The following is a 25,383-nucleotide window of genomic DNA, read 5'->3' on the forward strand; positions in this document are numbered from 1 at the left end:
TACACTATATTTCAACTACGATTCCCCTCCAATTTATATAACACTGGTGTATTGTTTTTAAAAAAAATCTAATAGCTGAACATTTGGATTTACAGAAACGATACATTTGAAAGTGTATTTGATTTACAAAATACATTTTTAATATTTAGAAGGAAAAGTAATTAAGTCTTTCAGATATTCAGAAGAAACTTGGAAAGCTGGTGTTTTTAAAAAATTCCCTGCCAACAGCTCCTAGGAATCATGAGTCTGGTGATGTTTAACACAGAATACAACAAGTACAATACATCACAAAAGTATTTCCCCCAAAACTGTCAGTGTTCTCAGGCCCTGAGTCCTGTACCCCTTCCTCTCCTATAACCAAGATCATCATCAACCACTCGGTTTTATCTGCTCATGCCTTATCTTCCACAAAAACAATCATTATTCTGATGTACTTGAAAATCGACTTTTTACTTCTGCTATGACCTTGTGATTGAGGCCCTGGTGACAGCTACTGCGGAACAGCAGGATGTTTAGAACACAAACAGTTCAACACAACCCTGTTCAACCAACCGATATGAAAGGGACCACTTCCCACATCAGTGAGAAGTGGCAGGTGTCAGTGACACCTAAGTTTCACTCTTTCCTCTCTCTTTTCCTTTGTTGTGCTAGAGAGACGAGTGCTAAAATTTAAAAAACCCTTCCCATGCCTTGCAAGAAAACATAATGTGCGTTGTTAAAACACACTTATCCCTTGAAATACTGTAATTCACTGGGTGGGCATTTCATTAAAGCAACAATTTTTGGCGAAGTGGTGGTTGAAAGTGAATTATTCCTGAGCATTTTCACTCCTTACATTAACGTCATTCATTAAAACGATATTTAACTCTCAAAGCTTAGAAAAGCGTCATAGTGACCAGATTTCTTACCTACAACAATGCCATAGGAAAAAAACAGAAAGTAGATATTGGGGGCAAAACTGCTCAACATCAGGCCTCCTGCCACCAGGAAGCCACTGAAGATTGTCACGGCTCTCGCTCCAAAAGATGAGACACACACGCTGCAGACAGGACCTAAAATCATAAACGAAACCTTCACTTATTTAACAGCAACCTCTCTCCACAATCCTATTATCCATCCCATGGGAACTTTAAAATGATTCTTTCCATCATAAAACAACAAAATAACAATAAGCCACTGCATATTCACTATGGGTTGGACACTCTGCTACTTCACATAAACAATCTCACTTCACCGCATTCCTGGGAGCTAGGTGTTTTTGTTATCCTCATTTTTTTTTTTTTGATAAGGAAATTAAACTTGCAGAAGAGTAAGGTCATATAGTTAAGAAACTGGGGTTCTGGAGTCAGACTTTATTAAATTCTCAATGAGGGTAACAGCAGCAGCCACAGAGTAGTGATAAAGAAATAAAAACCCAGACTGTCTGACTCTTTGAGTCCACCAGTTTTATTATTATTTTTTTTTGTAGCATGCCATATGGCATGTGAGATCTTAGTTCCCTGACCAGGGATCCAGCCTGCGCCCCCTCACTGGGAGCACAGAGTCTTAACCACTGGACCACCAGGGAAGTCCCTCGAGCCCACCATCTTAACCATCACACTCTTCTGAGGATTTTGGTCTCCTAGACAGGCCATACATCTTTTCTATGCAAAGCTCCTATCCAGCACAAGACCAGTCATATAATTGATGACAAAAATAAACTTGATGATTCACTCAATGCAGTCAATAGCAACCCTATAGAGAGACGAAGTGAGGAGTGAGGTTACTCCCCTCCTAGAGAATATTCTGGCAGGGGTTTGGGGGGTGGGGTGCGGTGGCAATGCTTCGACCTTACTCACCCAGGCATGAGTTTGTCAGTACCATGTCCTACATACCACATGCAACCTGGAATTTGGGGGAGGAAGTACACTGTTCACTGACAGGCAAGAGGACCATCACTTGGACCAATCCTATGCAGAGGTGGGCAATTGCTCAGGAACTAAGATTTAAGTGATAGTGAAATCTGTTCTCACTAGTGCCATATCTTCAAAGTATCTACAACTACGGAGCTTAGCATTATTAGAAATAAAAGGACATGAAGGGTTACTTATAGCTCAACAGTCTCATTTACACTCAAGGAAACTGAAGCCCAGAAGGGTTGTCCATGGCCATGGTTCGAAGAAAGAGTCTAATATTGGATAGCAAAGAGAAACACCTTAACTGAATTCACAACAACCTTTCAAGGTACAATCTATTATCCCCAATTTTTAAAACACATACTCATCAGGATGGCTAAATATAAACAACAGTAAGTATTGGCAAGAATGTAGAGCAATCACAGCTCCCACAGTGCTGACATGATCTTCTGAAGCGAAACATAGCACCGTACAACTCAGAAGTTCTACTTCCAGGTATGTGAGTGTGCGTGCTAAGCCACTTTAGTTGTGTCTGACTCTGTGACCCCATAGACTGTAGCCCACCAGGATTCTCTGTCCGTGGAATTCTCCAGGCAAGAATACTGGAGTGGGTTGCCATGTCTTCCTCCAGGGGATCTTTCCGACCCATGGATGGAACCCCTGTGTCTAGTTTCCTGAATTGGCAGGCAAGTTCTTTACCACTAGCGCCACCTACCTACACCCAAAAGTCATAAACATAAATGGTTATGGCAAAACTAGTCAAAGTAGCCGGAGAAGGCAATGGCACCCCACTCCAGTACTCTTGCCTGGAAAATCCCATGGACGGAGAAGCCTGGTAGGCTGCAGTCCATTGGGTCGCTAGGAGTTGGACACAACTCAGTGACTTCACTTTCACTTTTCACTTTCATGCATTGGAGAAGGAAATGGCAACCCACTCCAGTGTTCTTGCCTGGAGAATCCCAGGGACGGGGCAACCTGGTGGGCTGCTGTCTCTGGGGTCGCACAGATCGGACACGACTGAAGCGACTTAGCAGCAGCAGCAGCAGTCATAGTAGCCAGTGCCTACAAATACAGATGTTCTTCAGTAGTAGAAAGTATGAGGAGATTCAAACAACGGACTATGATAAAGCCATGAGAATGAATGATCTACAGCTACACACAGCAACAGCAATGCAGGAGTAATCTCACAAATGAATGCGAAGTGGAAGACCCAACATGAAAAAAGTACACGTTCGGTAATTTCAATTATTTTCAGCACTTTTTAAGATTTTTTTTGATGTGGATAATTTTTTAAGTCTTTATTGAATTTGTTACAATATTGTTCTGTTTTACATTTTTTGGGTTTTTTGGCCACAAGGCACGTGGCATCTTAGCTCGCCAATGAGGGATCGAATCCGCACTTGCTACATTAGAAGGCAAAGTCTTAACCACTGGACCTGCCAAGGAAGTCCCAGTACTTAGTCCTTCTCAGTACAAAAAGAGGCAAAACTAATCTAGTCAGAGTCAGGACAGCAGTTATCTTTGGTAGGAGTTAGGGAGCTGTATCCAGAAGGGAACGCAGCCCAACTTCTAGGTGCTCTAACGTCCTGTTTCTGGATGTGAATGTGCTCATTACATGAGTGTGTCTGGTTTGTAAAAAAAAAAAATTACAGAGCTATATTCTTATGACATGCTCACTTTTCTGTACGTATCTTAAAAGTTCTTAAGAAAACGCAAATGGAGAGATGGTGTCATCCATCCACAGTCTTATAAGTGGTGGAACCAGGATCTGACGATCCCAGGCCCATGCTTACCAATACCAGGCCCATTCTTATTCAACACGTTATTAACTGGAGACATACATATAGTGTATTATGGCCACAGGGATTAGTTTCTGCAAAAATCCCCCAGTCAACAATGTGTTAAGCACGTATTTAAGACCAGGTTATGATCACTGAGATATTACCAGCTTTTAAAGCCTACAGACATCCCACATTCCTCCCTGGTCATTTCAGGACCTCTTCTGTGAACCAGTACAGAGAAGAAAACTGATATATTTACATGACAGAAGAGAATATTATATGCCAGTGTTTTAGGAGGAAAAGCCATTTGAAAGACCATACTTTTTATCTGAAAGTTGAGCTATTGAGCTATGTGTATACCCAAAAAAGAAACACTTAGATACTTCAAAAATAGAAATGATTTTAAGAGTCAAATTTCATAAATGGATAAAGTCGTGACCCTTTTCTGCTGTTTACCAAATTGTACTGACATTGAGAGTCAGTGTTTACAAATTCATCAGTCACATGGAATTGAAACAGAGATTGTAACTGGCATACTTGAAAAGTTTCAAGTTTCACCCTCAAAGTAGGTCTTTAAATTTATTCTCCTTAATGCATGTGAATTCTACAAGGAAACCCAGAGTTTGGGAAGCTGGGAGTGGGATGAAGGGTAATAAATTTCATAGCATGTACAGTCAAAAATCACTACTTTATAAAATATGTGATATTATTATCAATTTTGTGATAAATTATTTTATCATGCTGTCTAATACATGATTCTTTGAAAAAACTTAAGCTTAAGGAAGAAGCAAGCAGAGATTCTTTAACAAATGAAAACAGCAATTTGAAACTGTTTTTAAAGAAATTCTCACCTCATACCTGACTGACTTTATTAAAAAGATAACAAATAAGTGCTGGTTACAATGTGTAGAAAAGGGAACCCTCATGCACCGTTGGTGAGAATGTAAATTGGTGTAGCCACAATGCAAAACAATATGGAGATTCCTCAAAAACTTAAAAATAGAACTACCATAACATCCAGCAATTTCATTCCTGGGTCTTCATTCAAAGAAAACAAAAACACTAATTCAAAAAGATATATGCATCTCCATGTTAAGTGCAACATTATTTACAATAGCCAAGATATGAAACCAACTTAAGTGCTCATCGATAGATAAATGGATGTGGGGTGTGTGTGTGTGTGTATATATATATTTACATATATACAATGGAATGTTACTCAGCCATCAAAAAGAATGAAATCTTACTATTTGTGACCATATGGATGGACCTAGAGAGTATTATACTAAGTGAAATAAGTCAGACAGAGAAAGATAAATACTTTATGATTTCACTTATATGTGTAACCTAAAAAAGTAAAATGAACAAACATATCTAAACAGAAGCAGTCATGGATACAGAGAACAAACTGGTGGTTGCCAGAGAGGAGTGGTGTAGAGGGAGAGAAAACTAGATCAGGGAAATTAAGAGATGCAAACTCCCAGTTACAAAATAAATGAGTCACAGGTATGAAATGTAGAGCGTGGGGAATACAGTCAATAATTATAGAGTGTCTTAGTATGGTAACAGAGTGTAATTACGCTTATTATGGTGATCATTTTAAAACATGTGCTGTGCTGTGCTTAGTCGCTCAGTTGTGTCCTACCCTTTTCGACCTCATGCATTGTAGCCCACCAGGCTCCTCTGTCCATGGGGATTCTCCAGGCAAGAATACTGGAGTGGGTTGCCATGCCCTCCTCCAGGGGATCACCCCAACCCAGGAATCAAACCCAGGTCTCCTGCATTGCAGGTGGATTCTTCACCACCTGAGCCACCAGGGAAGCTCACTTAAAAACACATCGAAATAGCAAATCACTATGCTGTGTATTAGAAATAACATGGTGCTGTAAGTCAGTTATACTTCAAAAACAAACAAGCCAACAAAAAAGCTCATAGGAAAAGAAATCAAGTATGTGGTTACCAGAGGTAGAGGGTAGAGGGAAGAAGAACTGGAGGACAGTGGTCAAAAGGTCCAAACTTTCAGTTATAAGGTAAATGAGCACTAGGGTTGAAATGTACAACATGATAAATATAATTAACACTGTTGTATTTATATATGAAAGTTGTTACGAGAGTGAATCCTCTCCTTAACAGTTCTCATTGCAAGGAAAAAAATTTTTTCTACTTCTTTAAAGCTGTCCATATATAAAATGTTGGATGTTCACGAAACTAAAACATAATGATAGGAAAAAAAATGTTTTCTATCTCTTTAATGCTGTGCATATATGAAATGATGGATGTTCACTAAACTTACTGTGGTAATCGTTTCATGATAAATGTAAGTTAAATCATGCTATACACCTTAAACTTATACAGCACTTTATGTCAATTATTCCTGCATAAAACTAGAAGAAAAAAAATTCTCTACTTTCACACCATCAACTGCTGCTAAGTGAAATGAAAAAAAATCTTGATGTCAGAGGTTAAAGACAAAGAATTTTAGAGCTGAAAGAGGCCTTGGAAAGGGCCCAAAGGTAAAATGATGAAACTGGAGCTTAGAAGGATCATGTGATTTGACCAAGAATCCATAGCTAATCAATGACAGAACTAAGGCCAAAGTCAGCCCAACATTCTTCCCAACTGAGAAGTGTTTCCATTGGCACCTTAATGGTTTTCTAGAAATATGTTTAAAAAACAGCAATATACTTTTGTATTATCTCACAGTTTAAGTAGCTTAATGAATTTATGGAAGATGAAAACATGACATTTATGCTCATTTTAGTGCTTAAAGGTTTAGAACAAATTATTTTATTCTCATCCTCAGAACCAGGGTATTTCTAGACTTGATTTACACAGCTTTAAACCACAGCAGCCCCAGGTTTCATCAATAACAATTAGGGCAAAGTACACTGGAAGTGACCAGTAAGTCACACCCACAAAACCTGACACATTTATGTGTTTAGCTCTTTACAGTAACAGGCAAGTTCTCCAAGATGATAAACCACAGATTACTCCTCAGCACTGGACTAGTTTCTATTCAAGAGACTAAACAAATCAAACGACTACTCTCAGGGGAGACTGATGAGGCCTCAAGTGTTTTACTTTGCAGAAGGAACCTTTGGAACAAAAGTCAGTTAACTTGTAATGTGAACCAGTAATTCCACTGCTTGGGATCTGTAAAATTTTAGAAAAAAGGGAGGGAGGAGCACCATCATTGGGTTGCCGATTTTTTTACTTTGACAAATAAAAACATTTTTAAAATGTAATAACCATCTGTTTTCATTGCCTCATCATTAAAGCAGAAGAAGGAATATTTTAATAAGGAAATAGTGAGCAGGATATATTTTCAGAGTAAAATGGAAGCCAGTACGATAGTGGGAAACACATACAATGTATCACTGTCTTCATATTCATTTTGTCTTTTGTGAAAAGTTTTCTTTTTTCTTTTTTTGGTTTTGTTTTTCTTTTTTGGCCATACCGTGCAGCATATGGGATCTTAGTTTCCCTACCAAGGATCAAACCCATGCCTCCTGCATTGGAAGTTCAGAGTCTTACCACTGGACCTCTATGGAAGACCCCATGAAAAATTTTCTTGAACTCATAGTTTTATATGTATTGGGGTTTAGGAGCCATTATTACTACCTTCTGTTTGGGTAATTAATCTTGATTGCTTAGATGAACTGAAAATGCTCAGTAGTAGGGCTGGCAGTCAGCACAGAAGAATGGTTTGAGGATAGCAGGTGACAGGTGGGGCGGTAAGAGGTATGCATGTATGCATGCCCCGTTGTTTAGTCGTGTCTGACTCTTTGCAACCCCGTGGACTGTAGCCCACGAGGCTCCTCTGTCCATGAGATTCTGGTAGGCAGGGTCCTAAAAGATATTCCACTCTTTTGCATAGTGGCCTGGCAACATCTTTGGCACGATGCTGACACTTTCCCTCTAAAAAGGTAAGAATTTGCTGTATGACAGAGGGAGCTCAAAACCAGGGCTCTGTGACTACCTAGAGGAGTGGCAGGTGGGGAAAAGGTTCAAAAGGAAGGGGACATATGTATGCCTATGGTTGATTCATGCTGATGTATGGCAGAAACCAACACAATATTGTAAAGCGATTATCCTCTAATTAAAAATAAATAAAATTTTCAAAAGAGGTAAGAACTTACATATTAGGGAGTAGCCCTATAAACCAAAGTGAGCAATGAAGAATGAAAGGAGGATACAGATGAGTTTTAATACAGCTGTGCTTAGTCACTCAGTCATGTCCAACCCTTTGTGACTCCATGGACTGTAGCCTGCCAGCCTCCTCTGTCCATGGAATTCTCCAAGCAAGAATACTGGAGTGGGTTGCCATGCCCTCCTCCAGGGGATCTTCCCAACCCAGGAATCAAACCCAGGTCTCCTGCATTGTGGGCAGTTCTTTACCATCTAAGCCACCAGGGAAGCCCTGTTGCTGCTGCTGCTAAGTCGCTTCAGTCGTGTCCAACTCTGTGCGACCCCATACACGGCCTCACACCAGGCTCCCCCGTCCCTGGGATTCTCCAGGCAAGAACACTGGAGTGGGTTGCCATTTCCTTCTCCAATGCATCAAAGTGAAAAGTGAAAGTGAAGTCGCTCAGTCGTGTCTGACTCTTAGCGACCCCATGGACTGCAGCCTATCAGGCTCTTCCGTCCATGGGATTTTCCAGGCAAGAGTACTACTGGAGAGGGGTGCCATTGCCTTCTCCGAAGGGAAGCCTTACAACCTCTTAAATACAAAATGAAACAAAAATATAAAACCATGTGTTCATAGCCATCTGAAGATCCGACTGATTGATATTATTCTCAGTCAAGAGGGAAATGAAAATGAAAACTCCAGTGGAAAAAGTGTTTTGTTATGATCAAGGGTGAATTAGAAAATGAGAAGGATGCGTTGTTTTAAGGAAGTCAGAATGAACTACTAGTAAGGAATGAAATTGTTTCCTTTAGCCCTTCAGGGTGATGTGGGAAGAAACTGTTAAATTTTTGCGGGTGGTTGAGATTAGAAAGGAGGAAGAATACACTGATTAAAATTTTAAAATCTGCTATGAATAGTAACATGAATTTAAGGCTGCGTGAAGCACACAAAAAAGTAAATATTTGACCATTACCATTCCCCCACTATTTACCAAGCATCCGTTAGAGAAGCACTGCTGCAAAACAGAAAAATAAGAAGCTACACGTGGAATGTTAAAGTTTCTAGTAGCTCCATGAGCAAAAGAAAAAGAGGTAAAATTGATGTCAATAATATAGTTTACCTAACCGACTGTATCGAAAACATTATCACTTCAGCACTTCAATATCATTAGAGATATTCTACACTCCTTTATTTTGTACTAAGTCTTTGAAATCCAGTATATATTTGTGACACTTTCATCACATCTCATCTTGAAATAACCACATCGTAAGTACCCAACAGGTACATATGGCGAGTTACTGTTCTGGACCACACAGCCCTGGTGTGCAGTCTCATGGCACCTGGTCTCGTATCATGGGAGGAAAGGACACAGAGAACACACACAGTTTCCAAGCAAGGCCAAAAGGCAAAACAAACGAAGGTCCAAGCCTAAGGCCGTGGGTGATGAAGTCCCAAAAGAAAGGTTCAGATCACGTGTTTGGGAATTTCAGAAAAGGGAGATCATCATGGGCCAACGAACCGAGTCTTGAACTGGGCTGTGAAGTATGGTTATATTGAGTGGAGGCAACAGACCCATGATGCAGTTTTCCAGTTTATAAATTTTGTAAGAAAGCTTTGGGAAATGAATTATCTCCTTTGAAAAATAAATCAACTTCCATGAACTTCTCTCTCCCAAAAAGATTCAGAGAGTCCCCAGAGTGGTAGGATGGCCCGGCCTGCCACAGGGCGTAGAAATATCTCACTCTATTCATATTAGAGTGAGAAATAAATTATAGGGACTTCCCTGGTGGTCCAGTGGTTAAGGTTCTGTGCTTCCAATGTAGGGGGTGCAGGTTTGATCTCTGGTTGGACAGTTAAGATCCCCAGGCCTCCAGGCTAAAAATCCAGAACATAAACAACAGAAGCAATATTATTATTGCTTCAACAAACAACAGAAACAAATTCAATAAAGTCTTTTAAAATGATCCACATCAAAAAAAATCTTAAAAAAAAGAATGAAATTATAGCAGGTTGAAATTTGACATATATATATATATATATATGGCTTCCTTGGTGGCTCAGCAATAAAATCTGCCTACAACGTAGGAGATACGGATTCGATTCCTAGGTCGGGAAGATCCCCTGGAGGAGGGCATGGCAATCCACTCCAGTATTCTTGCCAGGAAAATACCATGGACAAAGGAGCCTGGCAGGCTACAGTCCATGGGGTCACAAAGAGTGGAACACGACTGAAGCAACTGAGAACATACATTTTGTGTGTGTGTGTGTGTGTGTGTATAATGAAATTATAACCAGGCTGTGTGCTCACAGTGCTGTAAAGGTTCCCTAACAGAGTAGACTGATTGGGTTCAGGACTCCCATTCCTTCACTTACAATGCAGGGAGCCCAACAATGCAGGTTCCTCCTTCCTCATTCTTGCTGAGACCAGAAATTTTAAGTTTATCTTCCTGAGGAAGAGAAAGGCACTACGGAGCCACACCCACTCAAATCCTTGCTGTCAAGTATACTGATCACCTTTGCCTGAGGGTTGGTTTGGCATATTACACACATTTGCTTTTTTCAAGTCAGTAAAACCTACATGATTCGCACCAATCAACCGTAGACCCGCCTAGCACGCTGGGAGTGGGCCAATGTAACAGGAGGCAGAAATTCAGCCCTACACAAAGGAGTCTACAGTACTTGGGGGTAAAATTGTATGGATACACTCAAACTCAGCTCTGCCAACATTTGCAACTCAGGCAGCAAATCTGTTGGCTATACTGACTCATTATATTAACCCAGGGATAGATGTACTGACTCCTTAGCAATTTGAAGACCTTTAAAGGAACTAAGGAGTTGGACATGACTGAGCAACTTCACTTTCACTTTTCTCTTTTCATGCACTGGAAAAGGAAATGGCAACCCACTCCAGTATTCTTGCCTGGAGAATCCCAGGGACGACGGAGCCTGGTGGGCTACCGTCTATGGGGTCGCACAGAGTGGGACACGACTGAAGCGACTTAGCATAGCATAGCATAGCATAGCATAGCATAAGGCAAAAAATGAGAGGGAAGGGACTCTTCAATCTATTTGGAGTACAAAACTGCAGAACAAAAGATCTCTCTGCTCCATCAGCATCTCTGTTGTTGGAAAAATGGCCCCACCCTTCTCCTTGAATTTGAAGAATTACATCTAACCAAAGAGTGCTTTCTCTCAATTTAATAAAAGACTGAATAATATTCCACTGTATATATGTAGAGCAGAAATTAACACAGTATTGTAATACAAATATACTCCAATAAAAATTAATAAAGGGGCTTCCTCCCCAGTGGTACAGTGGATAAGAATTAGCCTGCTAATGCAGCAGACATGGGGTTGATCCCTGGTCCGGGAACATTCCACACATGGAGCAGCAATTAAGTCCATGTGCCACAGCTACTGGAGCCCTTGAGCTCTAGAGCCCACGAACCACAACTATCGAAGCCTGCACGCCTAGAGCCTTTGCTCCACAGCAATAGAAGCCACTACAATGAGAAGCCCATGCATGGCAACTAGAGAGTAGCCCCCAAGCTCTGCAACTAGAGAAAGTCTGTGTGCAGCAAGGAAGATCCAGTGCAACAACAACAACAGCAAAATATGTATACATAAGGCCATGATTGCCCTTTAGTTCACTGACCTTCCATTCCTTCTGTATCCTTCAGATTCTGACCAGAGTAACTGAACCAGAAGTAGACGTACGTTAGGAGGTTTATTGCAACGAAGTGGCTTATGTGGTTGTGGGGCTTGGTGAGGCGAGCATGGTGTCCACGGGATAGGCATCAGTAAGGGCAGGTTGGAACTCTCTCCCACAGGATGAAGCCACAGCCCGCAGGCAGAATTTCTTCTTCTGAAAAGCTCCCTTATGCTCATAAAGTCTTTCAACAAATTGAATCAGATCCATCTAGTTTATTCAGGATAATCTCTCTGACTTAGAGTCAACTGACTATGGACTTAGAGCACATCTATAAAACACCTTCACAGCCACACCTCCATGAGTGTTTCAACAACCACAGAATGTAGCCTAGCCAAGTTGACACCAACTGTCACACCTATTGGCTATACCTGCTGCTGCTAAGTCGCTTCAGTCGTGTCTGACTCTGTGCAACCCCAAAGACGGCAGCCCATCAGGCTCCCCCATCTAACACAATGTTATATACCTAACACATCTGTGTCATACCTAACACAATCTCTCCTTCTCCAGCCAAATTTACTCTACCAGACCATGTCACGTGCAATGCAGACACCAGGGCTCTGCATACATGGCCTCTGCATAGACTGCCCTCTCTCTGCCCATCTGCCTTGCCCAGCCCATACAGACTGTCTTGTTCTTGCTATTCTTGGTATTTGCGGTGATATCTCAGGATCACTACTCTTTTCCCCTCTTTCCTGAGATTATAAACGACTCATAGCAGAGAAGATGTCTTCTGCTGCCAAGCACCATCTCTGTTTTTCTACAAAGCAATCCTATGAAGTAGGTACTTTGATGATCTCCCATTTAAAGATGAAGAAACAGACTTAACAGGTCAGAAAAAACCCTTAGATAGTGTACTTCACCTTGGGCAGGTCACTAAACCCTAAGGACAATAACGCCTACTTCAGTGTATTGTACCTGGGTTCGATCCCTGGGTTGGGAAGATCCCCTGGAGAACGGGAAGGCTACCCAGTCCAGTATTCTCGCCTAGAGAATTCCATGGACTGTATAGTCCATGGGGTTGCAAAGAGTCAGACATGACTGAGTGATTTTCACACACACACACACACACACACACACACACCCCGTGTATTGTTATGAGGATCAAGTAAGCGAAGGTGACTGCCAGACACACAAGGGGCACTTTCCAAACTAAAGGGACAAACAGATGAAAAACAGAATTTGTGGGTCTTCCCTGGTGGTTCAGTGGCTAAGACTCCATGCTCCCAATACAGGGGGGCCAAGGTTCGATCCTTGGTGACAGAACTAGATCCCACAAGCCACAGCTAAGAGTTCACACGCTACAACTAAAGATTCCACGTGCTACAATTAAGACTTGGTGCAGCCAGATAAATACAGTTAAACAAGTATTTTCTAAAAAGTAGAATTTGTATGTTGCTTGGCAAAGGTACTCCTGCTATACTTCAGTTCAGTTCAGTCCAGTCGCTCAGTCGTGTCCAACTCCCTGCAACCCCATGAACCACAGCACACCAGGCCTCCCTGTCCATCACCAACTCTCAGAGTCCACCCAAACCCAGGTCCATTGAGTCAGTGATGGCATCCAACCATCTCATCCTCTGTCATCCCCTTCTCCTCCTGCCCTCAATCCTTCCCAGCATCAGGGTCTTTTCAAATGAGTCAGCTCTTCGCATCAGGTGGCCAAAGTATTGGAGCTTCAGCTTCAACATTAGTCCTTCCAATGAACACCCAGGACTGGTCTCCTTTAGGATGGACTGGTTGGATCTCTGTGCAATCCAAGGGACTCTCAAGAGACTTATCCAACACCACAGTTCAAAAAGCATCAATTCTTCAGCGCTCAGCTTTCTTTATAGTCCAAGTCTCACATTCATACATGACTTCTGGAAAAACCATAGCCTTGACTAGACAGACCTTTGTTGGCAAAGTAATGTCTCTGCTTTTGAATATGCTATCTAGGTTGGTCATAACTTTCCTTTCAAGGAGTAAGCGTCCTTTAATTTCATGGCTGCAATCACCATCTGCAATGATTTTGGAGCCCAGAAAAATAAAGTCAGCCACTGTTTCCACTGTTTCCCCATCTATTTGCTATGAAGTGATGGGACTGGATGCCATAATCTTAGTTTTCTGAATGTTGAGCTTTAAGCCAACTTTTTCACTCCCCTCTTTCACTTTCATCAAGAGGCTCTTTAGTTCTTCTTCACTTTCTGCCATAAGGGTGATGTCCTTTGCATATCTGAGGTTATTGATATTTCTCCTGGCAATCCTGATTCCAGCTGTGCTTCTTCAAGCCCAGCGTTTCTCATGACGTACTCTGCATATAAGTTAAATAATCAGGGTGACAATATACAGCCTTGATGTACTCTTTTTCCTATTTGGAACCAGTCTGTTGTTCCATGTGCAGTTCTAACTGTTCCTTCCTGACCTGCATACAGGTTTCTCAAGAGGCAGGTCAGGTGGTCTGGTATTCCCATCTCTTTCAGAATTTTCCACAGTTTGTTGTGATCCACACAGTCAAAGGCTGTGGCATAGTCAATAAAGAAGAAACAGATGTTTCTCTGGAATTCTCTTGCTTTTTCCATGATCCAGCGGATGTTGGCAATTTGATCTCTGGTTCCTCTGCATTTTCTAAAACCAGCTTGAACATCTGGAAGTTCACAGTTCACGTATTGCGGAGGCCTGGCTTGGAGAATTTTGAGCATTACTTTCCTAGCATGTGAGATGAGTTCAATTGTGCTGTAGTTTGAGCATTCTTTGGCATTGCCTTTCTTTGGGATTGGAATGAAAACTGACCTTTTCCAGTCCTGTGGCCACTGCTGAGTTTTCCAAATTTGCTGGCATATGGAGTGTAGCACTTTCACAGCATCATCTTTCAGGATTTGGAATAGCTCAACTGGAATTCCATCACCTCCACTAGCTTTGTTTGTAGTGATGCTTCCTAAGGCCCACTGGACTTCACATTCCAGGATGTCTGGCTCTAGGTGAGTGATCATACCACCGTGATTTATCTGGGTCATAAAGATCTTTTTTGTATAGTTTTGTGTATTCTTGCCACCTCTTCTTAATATCCTTGGCTTCTGTTAGGTCCATATCATTTCTGTCCTTTATTGAGCCCATCTTTGCATGAAATGTTCCCTTGGTATCTCTAATTTTCTTGAAGAGATTTCTAGTGTTTCCCATTCTACTGTTTTCCTCTATTTCTTTGCACTGATTGCTGAGGAAGGCTGTCTTATCTTGCTATTCTTTGGAACTCTGTATTTAGATGCTTATATCTTTCCTTTTCTCCTTTGCTTTTCACTTCTCTTCTTTTCACAGCTATTTGTATGGCCCCCTTAGACAGCCATTTTGCTTTTTTGCATTTCTTTTTCTTGGGGATGGTCTTGATCCCTGTCTCCTGTACAATGTCACGAACCTCCGTCCATAGTTCATCAGGTCCTCTGTCTACCAGATCTAGTCCCTTAAATCTCTTTCTCACTTCTACTGTGTAGTCATAAGGGATTTGATTTAGGTCATACCTGAATGGTCTAGTGGTTTTCCCTACTTTATTCAATCTAAGTCTGATTTTGGCAATAAGGAGTTCATGATCTGAGCCACAGTCAGCTCCTGGTCTTGTTTTTGCTGACTGTATAGAGCTTCTCCACCTTCGGCGGCAAAGAATATAATCAATCTGATTTTGGTGTTGGCCATCTGGTGATGTCCGTGTGTAGATATACTTGCTCAGCTGTCATCTCCAGAGGTTGGATCACAAAATTGGTCAAGGATGACACCTACCAGACCTTCTCTGGACAAAACTGGGTAGAGAAAACAACTCATGTTTCTTGGCTATGATATAACTTGCTGCAGAAGAATCATCTGGGGAGCTAGTTAGGATGAAGATTCCTAGGACTTCCCTAGTGGTCTAGTGGCTAAGACTCTGCACTCCCAACGCAGGGAGCCCAGGCCTGATCCCTGCTCAGGGAACCAGATCCCACATGTAGCAACAAAGATCAGAGATCCAGTGTGCCTCAGCTAATACCTGAGCAGCCAAATAAATAAATAAATACATATATATTTTTTTAATGATAAAAAATGAAGATTCTTGGGACCATCTCCACCCTCACAGCACTGATGAGTAAGAAATGGGCTTTTTAAAGCTCAAGTAATTCATATATGCTCCTAAATTTGAAGAACAACTATCAAAGATGTACTTATATAAATACATATATGCATACACACACATATATATGTACAAATTATATTAATTTTTATCAAAAAGGATGCAAACACCAGACTGCAGACACTGGACACAATTTATTTGTCATGATTTAGACAGAATGAGCACAGTGACACATTCAACCACAAACCTACAGTGTTTCTCTTTCTAAATAAGTCAACGGCAATCATATATTTGAAAAACATCAAAAAAGTGCCAGAATGAAATCTAAGTAGAGAGGGCTTAAGCCAGTGGTAGTTCCAACTTGAAAATCACTTTGGAAGCTTCTTGAAAAAAAAATCATGTATGTGGGCCCCATTATAAACTGAATTAGAATACCTAAGGTCTAATCTAGGCGTTTATATGCTGAAATTTTCTGCCAATGATTCTGATTATCTCCCTATTTTAGTATCACTGATAGGACTTCCCTGGTGGTCCACTGGTCCAGAATCCATCTGCCAAGACAAGGGACATGGGTTCTATCCCTGTTCCGGGAAGATCTCACATTCCACGGGACAACTAAGCCTGTGCCCCACAACTGCTGAGCCCGAGCTCCGCAGCAAGAGAAGCTACTGCAATGAGAAGTCGGAAAGTAGTCTCCACTCTCCACCAACTAGAGAAAGCTCATGTGCAGCAGCGAAGACTCGGCACAGCCAAGAGTAAGTAAGTTAATAGAGTTAAAAGAAAAAGAATCACTGATAAACATCGTGAGGTGTACTTTTCCTGTTTCCAAGGTAGTACCGATCTGTTTGTTTCTTCGTAGGACAAAGTGGTAGACAAAGTAGAAGCTGAATGTGGCTCAAACACTGCTCAACACCTCTCGCTCACATTGTATTACCATAGCTCTCAGGATTTGTCCTCTAATTTGTGCTATAAAGAGCCAAGAGAGGCCAACAACGTGGATATTCAGTGACCACTAACTAAAGTGCACACAGGCACGTGCAAATGCACACATACGCGCACACACACACACACACACACACCTGTAAGTCTTAGGTGTCCTGTCAGCATTTTCTTCTCACTGCTTCCTCATTCTGGAACCCTCTGGTCTCCACAGTCTACGCTTATCTTCAAAAGTTTTGATTAGCTGGTCTAAGTGTCTCCTCATCTAGCTGTAGACACTGAAGATAAGTGAATTGCATGTGGTCCCTCAGCTACAGGGTAGTGGAGCCAGGGCTCAGACTAACTCTGACTTCAGCCCAACATTTCCCTCAGTACTTGTTCACTCCCTGGACATTCAGTGGGATGTTCTCTCTCCAGCCCAACCAGCGGGACAGGACTTGGCTTTAAAAAAGGCCATGCACTTGGTCTGCTGCCCTGCTCTTGCTATCTGGAAATTCTTAACTTTTTTAACAGAAGGTCCTGAATTTTCATTTCGCACATGGGCTTGCAAATTACGTATCTGGTCCTGCCTATAAGTGAAGAGGGCTGCTCGTGGCCCTGAGACAAACTAATCATTCACTGGGGAACCTGCAGAAAGTGGAGAGCCACAGTTCAGAATCTCAACGTCAGCTCTGACCACCCTACCCATCCCTAAGATGATCTTAGCTTCCCTGAGCCCTCAAACCCTCAAGTCCTACCTGGACAAACTTCATGAAAAAGAGCTGTTCTCCAGGTATGTGCTAATAGAGGTAGTATTTCAATTACCCTTTGACTCTGGCTGGAAGGCAAGTAATTGCATTCCTATTTAACTTTGAATTTGCTAATAGAAATGATGACTAATTGGAAAACATTTAAAAATTCTCTTCTCACCAGATCATTTTCTAAAAATTATACTCTCAAACATATCAACCACCATTCACTTGTCCTCTGACAGCTTTACAAACAGCCCACATTTTGAAAAATTCTTTCAAACAAATCTTGGCAAATGTTTCCTGTTTTTCTTAAGCTTATAACGAGTGTTATTTTCATTTGTTTAGTTATGCTTAGTTATCTTATCTGACATGGCCAGATGATCCAGCATTGTTTTTCAAGTCTTGTTTTTAATTTAACAAGGTAATAAATCAGTTGGAAGCAACTGTTTATGTTTTATTTTGTTCTAAGAAGTCCCCTTTAGTGATCAGGAAAGACAACAAATTTAAAAGAAGGAATAGCCATTGCATTTTCTTTGGAAATCATTGTAGAGCTGCAAAAAGATCTTATAAATCACCACATGCGTTGTCCTTATTTTCCCATAAGAACAGATTGTGATTTGCTCAATGAATCATCATGTCAAGTTCAAAGCACAGAAAGAGACTCCAGGGCTACGTTTTAGCATGTCTGTTCTTAACCAGTTCCAAGTAAGTTAGACTGACAATCACTAAATATACTGCGGAGTTCAAACTGCAACTCTAGAAATTGAAGTGCATATAACCCTTAAAAAAAAAAGCCCCTCCACTATGCTCTCTAAAGATGTTAAGAATCACTATTGTACCATACTTGGTAAGTGCTAATCAAGAATATTACTTCTGGATACATTACATAAAGGTCACACAAAATGCATCACATACATAACACTGCATTTAAATCCTTAATGGCATCATCAATGTGAGATGGGACTATCCTTTGCCATGTCAAATTTTTCTTAAGAAGGTGACACAAATGTAGGACATGCAATTTGATCACAGTATATCTGAATCAGAGAGGAACTGTTTCCAGGACTAATGCAAAACATTTGGCCTTTTGGTCACCAGCATTCATCGGACAGACGTGGATCACTGTCCTCACACCCTTGTATCTTTCTTACTTGTGGAAGTATTTGTGTCTTACTAGACTGAACCTCTTTAAGACAGAAATAAATGATGTGTTAGCCATTCATCCTTTCATATCCAGCATCAATGCCTAGTACACAGCAGCAAATAAATGAATAAAGTTATGAATTCTTCAATATCTTATGGAATTTCTGTATTTTCACACGATTTAGTACTGTGAGGGCTTCCCTGGTAGCTCAGATGTTAAAGAATCTGTCTGCAATGCGAGAGACTTGGGTTTGGTCCCTGGGTCAGGAAGATCTCCTGGAGAAGGAAATGGCAACCCACTGTACTGTTCTGGCCTGGAAATTCCCATGGGCAGAGAAGCCTGGTGGGCTACAGTCCATAGAGTCGCAAAAAGTCAGACATGACTGTCAGACACACTATAACAGTGAAGGAGAGGTTTATAATCTCAGTGAAAGCAGAAAAGTAGGTATTATACTTTAAAAAAAAAATTGTAGCCTCCTATGCCTTGTACAGTGTTAATGAGCCAGGAAACAATTACGTAATTAAACGATTAATGAGTGAGGAGAAGCACAAAGTTATCCACTTACTCGCAAGCAAGCCAACTCCACTTGCAAGGGATCCAATCCAGGCCGTTTTTCCTTTTCCTTCACCAAAGGCGTCCAGCCATTCTATGTACAAGACACCAACAGCTAACGGTGACCCATAACACAAAAACTGAGTAAAGAAGGAGACAACCACAATCACCCAGCCCCAGCCACCATCGGGTGGCTTTTTAAATTCCATTGTAACGTGAAGTCAAGCAGGCGTCTCTCACTGGGTCCTACGCAAAAAAAGAAAAAAGAAAAAGCATATTTAGAGTATGGTAAGGCATGGTATTTTAGATTTAAAATAGCTCCTCTTAAATTAAAATATTAAAAAGTTCCCTAAAAATACACAAGGAAAAGGATAAGAGATCACTGACATATCAAGTTAACTTTAAAATTTTTATTTCTGATTTGAATAAGTACTATATCCACGTTTCCAAAAAATGTTTTTTATATTATAAAAAGGATACATTAGGAGTTCGGAATAAACACATATGCACTGCTGCTACTGCTAAGTCACTTCAGTCGTGTCCGACTCTGTGGGACCCCATAGACAGCAGCCCACCAGGCTCCCCCATCCCTGGGATTCTCCAGGCAAGAACACTGGAGTGGGTTGCCATTTCCTTCTCTAATGCATGAAAGTGAAAAGGGAAAGTGAAGTCGATCAGTTGTGTCTGACTCATATATATAAAATAGATAACCAACAGGCACCTACTGTATAGCATGGAGAACTATAATCAATATTTTGTAATAACCTATAAGGGAAAGAATCTAAAAAGAATATATATATGTGTGTGTATGTATATACATATGTAGGTGTATATATACATACATATACACACACACACACACACACAATATATGTACAACTCAATCACAGTGCTGTATAACATGACACTGTAAATCAACTACACTTCAAAATTTTTTAAAAAGGCATAGAGTGGAAAGTCTCCTTCCCAAATTTATCCCCACTCACCAGGTTCCCACCCCAAGCCAGCCACAGGAAATGACTGTTTTGGATTCTTGTTGCATGTTGAGTTCCCCATGAAGAAGACTCTTAGCAAGAGCAGGTTTATTAAAAGTGTTCTCAATGGAAGAGAACAGAGAGCAGCAAGAGAAGGCAAGCCACCATACCGAGTTAAGGGCTAAGGAGATTTCCAAAGCCAGCTGACCTCTCAGAGTTGCCCTGAGTGGGGCAAGAGGAGCTGGCCCTTCACAGCCCCATGTTGATAACTCACCAATTGCAGGTCCCCTGGGAAGGGGGCGTGACCTCGGGTGTGGTGACTCTGTTCAAAAGGGGCAACCATTACCCCTGGGGGCTGTTACCTGAAGCCATCTGTCAGCAGCCCTTCAGTTTCAGGGGCAAGAAACCTTTCATTCCTAAAGGGGGTCTGGAGGGAGGATAGGCAGCACAGCACAATGTTCACCAACTCAAGTATCCCTCCAGAGTTTCCTTTTTTTCAAAAGAACATATTCATTTATTTTTTTGCACTTGGTCTTCCTTGCGCAGGCTTCTCAGTGCAGGAGCTTCTCTCGCTGCAGAGTACAGGCTCCAGACTTGGGTTGCAGTAATTGTGGCTCCTGCTCCCCGGCTCTAGAGCACAGGCTTAGTGGTTATGGCACACGGGCTTAGTTGCTCCATGGCACGTGGGATCTTCCCAGATCAGGGATGGAATCCATGTCCCCCACATTGGCAGGTAGATTCTTAACCACTGGACTACCAGGGAAGTCCCCTTCAAGAGTTTCTTTATGAATATAACAAGCAAAAACAAGCAAATAGTCTTAGATATCCTCTTTTCAACAAAACATTCATTTGGTTCAAAATGGAAAAAAAAAAATGACAGACGATATACAGTCTCCCTCTACCTAGTTCCTGTCTAATTTCCATACCCTTCAAAGGTAACCAACGCTTCTTGTTTCTCTTGTATCTTTCTAGAACTGAAGCAACTTAGCACGCACTCACACAGAATTAACATAAATACATAGCCTTATAGCCCTGTCGCTAAGTCGTGTCCGACTCTTTGCGAACCCATGGACTGTTGCCTACCAGGCTCCTCTGTCTATGGGATTTTCCAGGCAATAGTACTGGAGTGGATTGCCATTTCCTTCTCCAGGGGATCTTCCCAACCCAGGGATCGAACCCGGGTCTAAGCTAACTCAAATATAGATTCCCTCTAATTTTTTTAGACACACAAAAAATAGCATGTTATATTTATATTGGTATGTGTCTTGCTTTTTCTCACTTGAAAAATACCTTGAAGATCTTTCACATCAATGCGTAATAACCATCCTCACTCCTTTCTTTCAGCTACGTTGTGTTCCAGTAATTCTAAATTCTTTAACCACTGCTCCCAAAGAAAAACAATGCTGTAATAAATAACCTCACATTCACATATATCTTTATACATATCTGAAAAGAATTGCTGAGCCAACTACAAATATAGATTTGTAATTGTAATTAGTATTAGCAAATTGACTTCAAGGGATTTAACCAATTTATCTGAGCCCCAGCAACTTTGGGTGTGCAGTGAAACTTCAGGATTTTTGTCAATTTGTTGGCTTTAACTTGCATTTCTCAGCATTCTCTGAATGATATGTGTTGTCTCATAGGTGAAAAGTCAGTTGTAATTCTTATCTAATTCTTGGGTATATATGGGTGTTTCTGGATTTTTCTTTCTGTTCCAATGATCTGTCTAGTCACCCATCATTATCAAATTTGTTTAACTATTAAGTCTTTCTCTTTCTTTGGGCCCATCCATGTGGCTTGCGGGATCTTAGTTTCCTGACCAGGGCTTGAACCCGCACCCACAGCAGTGACAGTGCAAAGAATTAACCACTTGAGCACCAGAGAATTATTCCTTAAGCATTTTTAATATATTTCAAGTTTCAGTGCAAATACTTTCTTTCCTGTCTATCACTGCACACCTTTTCAATATTGTCTTGGCTCTTGTTTGTTTGGGCTTCCCTCATAGCTCAGTTGGTAAAGAATCCACCTGCAATGCAGGAGACCCCAGTTTGATTCCTGGGTCAGGAAGATCTGTTGGAGAAGAGATAGGCTACCCACTCCAGTATTCTTGGGCTTCCCTTGTGGCTCAGCTGGTAAAGAATCTGCCTGCAATGTGGGAGACCTGGGTTTGATCCCTGAGTTGGGAAGATCCCCTGGAGAACAGAAAGGCTACCCACTCCAGTATTCCAGTCTGGAGAATTCCATGGACTGTATAGCCCATGGGGTTGCAAAGAGCTGGACACGACTGAGAGACTTTCACTTGTTTGTTTACTTTTTTATATGAACTTCTGAATCAGTTTGATTCTAACATCTGATAGTGCTTTCATTATGACTGAATTAAATTATAAATTGATTTAAGGGGGAAAATTCCTTTTATGATGTTGAGTCTACTTTCCATTTCATATCTTTGCATTTGTCCAATCTATTTTGTGTTCTAGTGTTTATTAAAGTTTTCCTCAATGTTTCTTTTTATTTTTATATAGTTTATTCTTTTTGCTAACATTATAATTAGGTTTATTTCTTTACCTCTGTTTGTATGTATAAAAGCTATTACTATCTGTATGTTAATTTTGGATTCTACTACCTTACTATAAAATCTTTTGTTTGAATTAGATTCTTCGATGATTTTCTTGGGTATATACAACTGATAATATAATACAGTCATATAGCCATCTACAAACCCCTTACTTTGGATTCTCATATGTCTAATCTTTTTTTTGCCTTTGTGTGAGACAAGGCATACAGAATAATATTAAATAATCAGAGTATATATCTTTGTCCAGTTTCTAACTTTAATGGAAAAGCCTTCAAGTGCCATGGTATTGCTTCTGAGGCTCAGATAGATATATTCCACAAACTTAAGGACAAAAGTTTCTACTTTCAAGTGTTATTATAAAGAATGTGTATTATGTTTTTCTCAAATGCATTTCCAGTGCATATGGAGATGATTGTGATTTTTTTCTCTTTTTAATTTTAATAAAATCTCTATTTTCTACTATTGAATCATCCTTGAGTTAGTAGACTAAAACTTCCCTGATTCATGCTCTATTTTGATTATGTCAGTCTCTTTGGGGGAGGGTTAAAGTCATAAGTGAGATTTGTCTCTTGTTTTTAGTTTTGACTGGGTTTTGGTATCAAAATTATATTTTAAAAAAATTTGAAAACATTCATTCTTTATAAATTCTGAAGTAGTCTATATGGTAATGGATTTGGAGGCCCAAGGCCTGAGCTTCCCGCCCTCAACAGGGCCTCCCAGGCATCTTTACCTTCTGTCTCCCTTCACCATGCCAGTTTCACAGTCAGGTTCAAAGAGTCTTCTTCATCCACAGATTTTGCCAAACCATTCTCTTGGCTGTAGTTTCATCAACAAATAGGTGAAGAGAGTAGGAATATCATTCTTCCATTCATGCATGTCCCTAATTATATGGTGAGGAATTTGGCTACCTTAAAAGAGACTTCCTGGTGGCTCAGACAATAAAGCCTCTGCCTACAATGCAGGAGAACTGGGTTCGATCCCTGAGTCAGGAAGATCCCCTGGAGAAGGAAATGGCAACCCACTCCAGTACTCTTGGCTGGAAAATCTTATGGACAGAGGAGCCTGGTAGGCTATAATCCATGGGGTCGCAAAGAGTTGGACACGACTGAGCGACTTCACTTTCTCTTTTTCAAGAGAGCCATAGCTATACCCATCAATTTACCTGCGACTCGGTGAATTTCTTCACTTTGACATTCAAAGTACTGGGCAAAAATCACGTCACCACCTGCCACAGCTTTTTGTACAAATTAACTTTCAATATTTCATAACTGAAAACCAAGAAATATTACAATTTGTGCACAAAACTGTAGAGTCTAAAATTTAGTCTTTCAGACCACATGACTGTGTTAGCAGACAGAATACTTGCAAATATAAAAATCCTTAGAAGTATTCAGATATGCCCCTACCTGAGAAGTCTATTCTCTCCAGTACCTACTCTATTGTAAAAGTAAATAATAAATTCTGTTCCTTCTAGAGACAACATAGTGGTGTCTGCAATTCCTATTTAGAGTACCTTTTAAAGAAAAAATAGTCTTAATTCCGTAAACCAGGTAATGTATGACTTCAACAACCAAATACCTAATGAAGCCAAAAGGTTGTATAAAAAACCAAATGCAGGGCTTCCCTGGCGGCTCAGTGGTAAATAATCTGTCTGCAAATGCTGGAGACACAGGTTTGATCCCTGATCCTGGAAGATTTCACATGCCAAGGAGCAACTAAACCTGTGGGCCAAAAGTACTGAGCCTGTGCTCTTGAGCCTGGGAGCCACAGCTACCGAAGCCCACGCACCTGAGAGTCCCTGCTCCAGAACAAGATAAGCCACTGCAATGAGAAGCCTGCACACAACAACTCAAGAGTAGTCCTCGCTTGCTGCAACTAGAGAAAAGCCCACGCAGCCACGAAGACCCAGCACAAGCAAGCAAGCAAGCAATCGCTCAGTCGTGTCCGACTCTTTGCGATCCCATGGACTGTAGCCTACCAGGCTTCTCTGTCCATGGGATTTTCCAGGCAAGAGTACTGGAGTGGGTTGCTGTTTCCTTCTCCAGGGGATCTTCCTGACCCAGGGATCGAACCCAGGTCTCCTGCATTGCAGGCAGACGCTCTACCCTCTGAGCAACACGGTCATAAATAAACAAATAAATAAATTTTTTAATGTATAAGAGATTGTCCTTCATTTAAATCTTCAAGGTACAGGTGTCCAGGAAAAGTACACATTTACAAAGGCAAAGCAGCATGATCTTAAAAAAAGTCAGAGTTTTCTGGAGGGAAAGGGAAGGGGAGTGAAAAGGTAAGGAGTATCTCCCTTGCAAGTTTTCAAACTGAAGTAGACAGAAATGCCTTTATACACCAAATACCTGTGGCCATGCCTTGCTTTGCTTTGCCTTGCCTTGAGTGACATTTCAACACATAGGACAGGAGCCAGAGAAATTCTTGTCACAGTAAATGTTTGGGAGAGCAAATCTTTGAAATACAAAGCTCCCATATGTATCAACCGGGACTAGAATGACAAGTTTTTTAAAGAGTTGGCTAAGAGCTTCTGACTGTTCATTGTCTCAGAATTTGAGACACAGGTAGTCTGAACAGAACATGGTGAAAAATACCATTTAGTGGTTTTTTATTTTCTGTCAGGGCAACATCTTTCTCCTGTAATCTGCTATCCTTTAGATGTCTCTCACCTGCTTTTTCTGATTTTCTATATTCCATAAGGTGACTTCACAACTAGACTAGCCTTTTCTCTTTGTTGTAATGGTAACCAATTTTCTTTGGAGCACTTGGGGGGTCTTTCCTCATGGATAGATGGTTGGTGGGACTGTTAATCAAGAGGTCTTTGATCTTGACCTATAAAGTAGAACCTGAACCAAGCAAGGCCAGTAGGACCT

The 25,383-nt window shown here is 41.0% G+C and overlaps 1 protein-coding gene across 4 annotated transcripts in view; it reads right to left on the reverse strand.

Annotated features, from left to right (window-relative positions):
- SLC16A9 (solute carrier family 16 member 9) overlaps window positions 1–25,383 on the reverse strand; it is an 85,616-nt gene that overhangs the window by 29,004 nt on the left and 31,229 nt on the right. For 2 of the 4 annotated variants that reach the window (XM_027530601.1, XM_027530603.1), the window contains exons 2-3: window positions 18,966–19,198; window positions 909–1,052 (exon numbers count right to left, since the gene is read on the reverse strand). In XM_027530601.1, coding sequence (XP_027386402.1) covers window positions 909–1,052; window positions 18,966–19,161 — 340 coding nt within the window. In that variant the 5' untranslated portion in view covers window positions 19,162–19,198. Of the gene's footprint in view, window positions 1–908; window positions 1,053–18,965; window positions 19,199–20,288; window positions 20,600–25,383 lie in introns of those variants that run through there. The other 2 variants (XM_027530604.1, XM_027530605.1) reach the window with 2 other exon arrangements.

This window comes from Bos indicus x Bos taurus, chromosome 28 (genome assembly GCF_003369695.1).
Source record: "Bos indicus x Bos taurus breed Angus x Brahman F1 hybrid chromosome 28, Bos_hybrid_MaternalHap_v2.0, whole genome shotgun sequence".
In the NCBI taxonomy this organism is placed as follows: domain Eukaryota; kingdom Metazoa; phylum Chordata; class Mammalia; order Artiodactyla; family Bovidae; genus Bos; species Bos indicus x Bos taurus.